This window comes from Meleagris gallopavo, chromosome 2 (genome assembly GCF_000146605.3).
Source record: "Meleagris gallopavo isolate NT-WF06-2002-E0010 breed Aviagen turkey brand Nicholas breeding stock chromosome 2, Turkey_5.1, whole genome shotgun sequence".
In the NCBI taxonomy this organism is placed as follows: domain Eukaryota; kingdom Metazoa; phylum Chordata; class Aves; order Galliformes; family Phasianidae; genus Meleagris; species Meleagris gallopavo.
Window position 1 is genome coordinate 32,752,081 of NC_015012.2, and position 5,434 is coordinate 32,757,514.

At 58.1% G+C, this 5,434-nt stretch overlaps 1 protein-coding gene across 1 annotated transcript in view; it reads left to right on the forward strand.

Annotated features, from left to right (window-relative positions):
* The first annotated feature begins 3,502 nt into the window (after positions 1-3,502).
* The window catches only part of SLC35B2 (solute carrier family 35 member B2), an 8,678-nt gene continuing 6,746 nt past the window's right edge, over positions 3,503-5,434 (forward strand). The window contains exon 1 of the mRNA XM_031552184.1: positions 3,503-3,537. Coding sequence (XP_031408044.1) covers positions 3,503-3,537 — 35 coding nt within the window. The remainder of the gene's footprint in view (positions 3,538-5,434) is intronic.

A 5,434-nucleotide genomic window follows, 5' to 3' on the forward strand; every position in this document is an offset into this window, starting at 1 on the left:
GGGCCGGTCCTCCCCCTTCGCACCGCCCCCAGAGGGCCGCGGGACACCCTCGGCACGGGGCTGTTGCGGTGCGCGGCGTAGGCTCCGGGACGGGCAGGCTCACGCAGCCCATAGTAATCAATCGACGTGGAGACCTTCTCCGCCGTCGTTCACAGCCTATAGTTTTGCTTATGTGCAAAGGTACATTCTCACCGAGTACTTTGTACGCGCACGTATCGAGGTTACATGTCTCAGGTGCGGTGTTTCAGGACGCTGCTGCTCCCAGTGCTCCCATCTCCCGCCCCACCACGCAGCCGCAGGCAGGGACTGCAGCTTGGGAGCTCGCTCCCAATGTTTTCTGCGTTAACAAACAGAATATTCCCTGCAGGCAGCCATCAGCTCGGGTTAGAAATTAAAATTGGAAATTAGACGCCGCCGAGTGTTCCTGCAGATTCCCCACAAGCTCTCAGCACGATGAGAACCACAGCCAAACACCGTGTTTTCATTTCAAACCAGACCTACAAAACACCTCCGTGTGAGCAAATGTCCTCAAAGAAAAAGGCAGTGGTGACACCGATGTCTCCCTCAGGAGGTGCCCCCTCCCCTGCCCCGCTCGGCAGCACCTCTCCCACTGCCCGGTAACACACTGGCCATCTGCTACAGCTCTGTGTTTCTGAACGACACACCGAGCAGGCGGCCCGCAGTGCTGCTGGATAACAGGGCAGGAGCTGCTTCACACTGGGAGATCCGTATCACACCAAATTAAATTTAAAAGCTCCCATCTGCAATTAAGCTCCTGCGGCGACTTGCAGGCAATGACACATCCCTGCCCGCGGCTGCCTTTCCCGGCCTGCCTTCCCCAGCAGCCCCGCTTGGGAAGGTGTTGCTCAGGGCGAGCTGCAGGCACAGCCTGGCTCTCCTCTCCCCACTCTCCCCAGTAGGCAAGGAAAAAAAAAAAGGGGGTGAGCATCACCTCAAAATGCATAGAGGAGGAAAAAAGCAAAGCAGAAGCTGCAGTGGCACTGCTTTGGGATGCCCAGCATCACCCCTCCAGCTCTGAGATCTGCTGCACTGCTGGCTATGGGGCCATGTGGGCTCTGTGGGATCTGGGGGGGGCCTTTGTACCGTGCTGACCCGGGCCCCACGCCTCCAGCTGAAGGGTCATGCTTGCAGCACAAGCGAGCATTTGAGCATCAATAAGGTGTTAGTGTTATTTATAGACTTCTGTCTGAGCTAAAAGCTATGGCAATCAATGCCCTGTAGACGAGGGCTTCCAGGATCTGGTGGTGATAAAGTTCTCGGATGCTGTCAGAAGGAGAAGCACCAACACATCTCCTCTTAGCCCGATTTTCCATTACATCTCTGTGGGAAGAGCAGTGCGGGTGCAGCTGCCTCACCCCAGGTTGCCAGCAGCAGCATGCACAGCTCTTACTATCACCAATGTGATGGATCACATGTTGCCTAATCCCCTGCTCTGCCCCTCACCACATTCCCAGGGCTGTGGCTCAGGGCTATGGGAGAGCACCCAGTAACAGCCAGCCTTGGACTCAGAGATGTCCCAGGACACAGCGCTGTCACCCGGCTTCTCACCTCGGATGGGTGCTGCAGCCTCCAGGAGAGCACACCCAGCTGCAGCGGCAATGTGTGGAGGTGTCCCAGCATGTGGCCTTGGGGCAGATTCAGAGAGATGCCTCCTTCCATGAAGGTCTGTGCTGAGCAAACCCACGTGGGCCAACGCACACCCAGCTGCGGGACCGTGATGCCTTGCTCCATCCTGGCTGGGTGCGGTGCCTGTGCAGAGCACTGCTCCCGAGCAACTCCGGCGTTGCCAAGCTCACACAATAACAGCTCCCAGGAGAAGCCAACAGCTGAGGAAAGCAATCCTGCCCGGGCCAGGCACAGCTGGTGCCTCACTCAGCAGCCAGTACCAGCACCACAACTGCACCACAGCACTGCGGCACATGGAGCACAAAGCAGTGCCGAGCGAGGCCAGGCTCACAGCACTCCCCTCTGCATGGAGCAGTGTGCTGCCAAAGTGCTGCTGCTGGCAGATCGCTGTGCTGTTGGAGCCAAGGGAAGGCAGGCAGCAGAGCCTCTTCCTTACAGAATATGGGATTCCACTGGTGCTGCTTGTTTGGGGGTGTTCCTTCCCAAACCTCAGCTGTGTACCACAGGCAGACCAACGGCATCACCTGGAGCCCAGTTTGCACGCTGTGCCCACAACTGGTTTTCAACAGGAGAATAAATAGAAGTGCTCCCCTTTGAGACGTGCCTGCTGCCAACCATTGCACAAAGCTGTCTTTTTTTTTTTCCTCGTAGCAACACCCTGCTTCCACTGAAGCGACCAAACCCAAGCAGGGAGGCAAACAAACAGCTGCTTTTGAAGCCGAAAGAGAAACGTGAGGTTTGTTCCAGGCTGTGGTGATGCATCACATGAGCTGGAGAAGAATTCTTTGTGCCTCTTGGGCAAAATGTGAGTTTTAGAACACGAGGAGATGGTTACTATTTGTATGCACTTCACGTCCCAAGGAGCCTTGCCACTTGGCGCCCACGCCGAGCGTTCTCCCAGAGCTCTGCAGGCGCTCTGCAGCCATACGTTCCTTAACCCACCCCCTCCTCCTGCAGGATGCCATCTCCTTTCCCCTTCATTTGCCACAGACAAGAAACTGAGGTAGCGCGAGGACACAGACTGTGGGTAGGCAGGGAGTGGGGAGCTGCATGCCATCCTATCCCCATCCCACATCCACACTTTCCACCCCAAATCAAGCGCCCAACACAGGGCCATGCCATAGCCTCCCAGTGGGAACTGGATGATGGGCTGCTTTGGCTCTGGGGTGCCCAGATGATGCCTGGCAGACCAGCTGTGGGCACGGAGCTGTTGGGGGCACCCCTCTTACAAAAGGCCTTTTGCAGAAGCGAGAGCAGCCCCAGCCACCTGTATTGCCTGCAGCCTGCTAGCAGGAGGCAGGGCCATCAAATGCAGCAGGCGTGTCGGGGGCACCTCCGCGCCCCCGGGGCACACATGGCTGGTTTGCTCTGCCCGCTGCTCAGCGGGGATGGGAGGAGCCAGCTCCTATCCTGGGCCAAACCCTCTGGCAGCATTCCATGCAGCCACCTGTGCTGTACACACAGAGCAGGGAGGCATCAGGATTAGAAGGCAGAACAGGAGCAGGGTGGAAGCAGATTAGTGGCCGTATCCGGTTCTGCACACGTGTGACAGGGCAGTAGAGCAGAGCCGTGTACAGAGAAGGAGCGTGTTAATCAGTCACATGGAGGAAAACCCTACAGGCTACTGGAAATCAGTTATAATGCAACTGACCACAGCGGCCCTGCATGCTCTGAAGGTCCCCAGCTCACTGCTGAACTTAGTGCAGGCTTCCTTCACCAGTCCCTTAGGGACAGGGCTGTCCTGTCACTGCCTGGGGACACCTGCCCGCATTTCAGGGAGTGATGCTCTCCTGTGTGCCAAGGTCCCGTCCTACACTGCAGACCTTGGTTGTGCCATCAGCACTGGCAGGGGGCTATGCCGTCCCACTGCGTCTTCCTGCTGCTGGACCTGTGAGACGTGCGGGCAGTGCTGCTGAAATGGGGCCGTGGGGGCCTTTCCACTTCAGCAAGCACAAACAAATCCCATTGTCCGCTGGCTCAGCAAGGGGCCTGGATGCTTGTAGGGCTCCAGCCTCATCTGTCAGCCTGAGGGGAGGCCCAGGGTGCCCCCAAGGCAGGGCAGCACTGTGAGAACATGGGGTTAGCGCTCCCCTTCAGTGCAGGCTGAGCGCACAAACCCTCTGCCAAAGACGCTGCCAAACGTCTTCCTTGCTGCTGTCTCCTGGATGTAGCCCTTTCCACAGTAATTCCTCCATGGCCATTCCCTTTCCGCACCCCTTCTCCCCTCTACAGCTCTGCTGCCCCTTTGCTCCCTCTGACAAGCATTTACTGCCTAATGGCAGCTATTAAACAGAGCCACAGGGCAGCTGGTTACTGAATGACAGCCCAGAAGTCACCACACCACAGTTACAGCATTGTTCCCTATTCCACTGCAAGTATCTTCCACCTGTTAAGAGCTGGGCTGAGACCTTGGGAAATACGGGACAACACACAGTGTGAGCTCCTGGTTACAAAAGTTAAACTCTGTGAGATGCTCCAAGGCACTAGGAAACCACAGTCCTGGGGCCAGCAGAGTGCCCTGTCCCGTGCAGCCACCGTGCTTCTTGCCCCAAGTGTCCTTGGCAGCAGCATGGCCATACAAACCCACAGTGGGTGGCCCATTGCTACGGTGCCCAGGGTCACATCCAACCCTTGGTGGCAGCGCCAGCATCCCATGAAGGAACAGAGCCGCTGGGGAAGGAGCCGGCTGGCACCCAGCCATGCTTGCAAAATGCACAGGGGAGCTGAGAAAGGGATGACCTGCCAGGGAGAAGGATGAGCTGCTGCCACACAGTCCCCTTCCTACCCAAAGCCCATCTGCACTGAGTGACAATCAGGAGCCATGCCTTTCAAAGGCACAGGGACATGGGCAGAGCCATGTGTGGCTTTGCAGGAGTGCCACCACAACCAGATGCTGCTCACCCACCATGGGACAGTGCCATGGGACAGTGCCATGGGGATCGCAGGAATGGCACCACAGGGACCGTAGGGATGGCACCACAGGGACTGTGGCATGCAACCACCTGCAGAGAGGCAGCTCCCGGGAGCTCTCCTAGCAGTGTCTGCCCCAGACTGAACCCAGCCTGATGGCCGCTGGCTGCCAAGGAGGAATTCAGCTGTGTAAACGCCTGGCACGGCTGACTGGATCCTGTTTGGAGAAGGAAGCCTGCCCTGTCATGCTTTCCCCTCCGGACAAATCAGCGGTGGCTGAATGCTCCCAAACATCTCCTGGAGAGTTGTCCAGAAGGGCCCTTTCCCACAGCTCTAGCACACAGGCCACCATTATTCCCCCCACTGCCAGCCGAGCTCACCTGCGTTCCCAAGCCATAAGAAGGCCCCAGGGCCAACCGGCAGAATGCAACAATGGGACATCAAAAACAGTGCAAAGGCATGGGAAGGAGCTGAGCAAACCAAGTGCCAAGGAAGGAAGGAAAGTCTACACTCCCCACCAGCTATCCTCTGGCCTCCGTGACCCCACTGCAAAGCGTGACCCTGGGCAAGGGATGCGCTGGGAGACAGAAATGCGCAGGAGTGCCACCAGGATTTGCTGTGCAGGTGAGGAGGTGGATGCAGCAGGGCACGGTGTGCCACAGAGGGATGCCTCAAACGAGCGGCATCTGCTTCTCCCTGGGCATGGGATGCTGAGTACCAGGCTCTCCGTGCCCCACGGCATCCCCGACCCCTGCTTAATCCGGGAGCCTCGCACCCAACCTGTGTCCTACAACTCATCCCACGCACGGCGGGGACGAGGACACCGGCCGCTGACGGCCCCGGTGCACGGGGTCCCCGAACGCATGGAGGAGCGCGG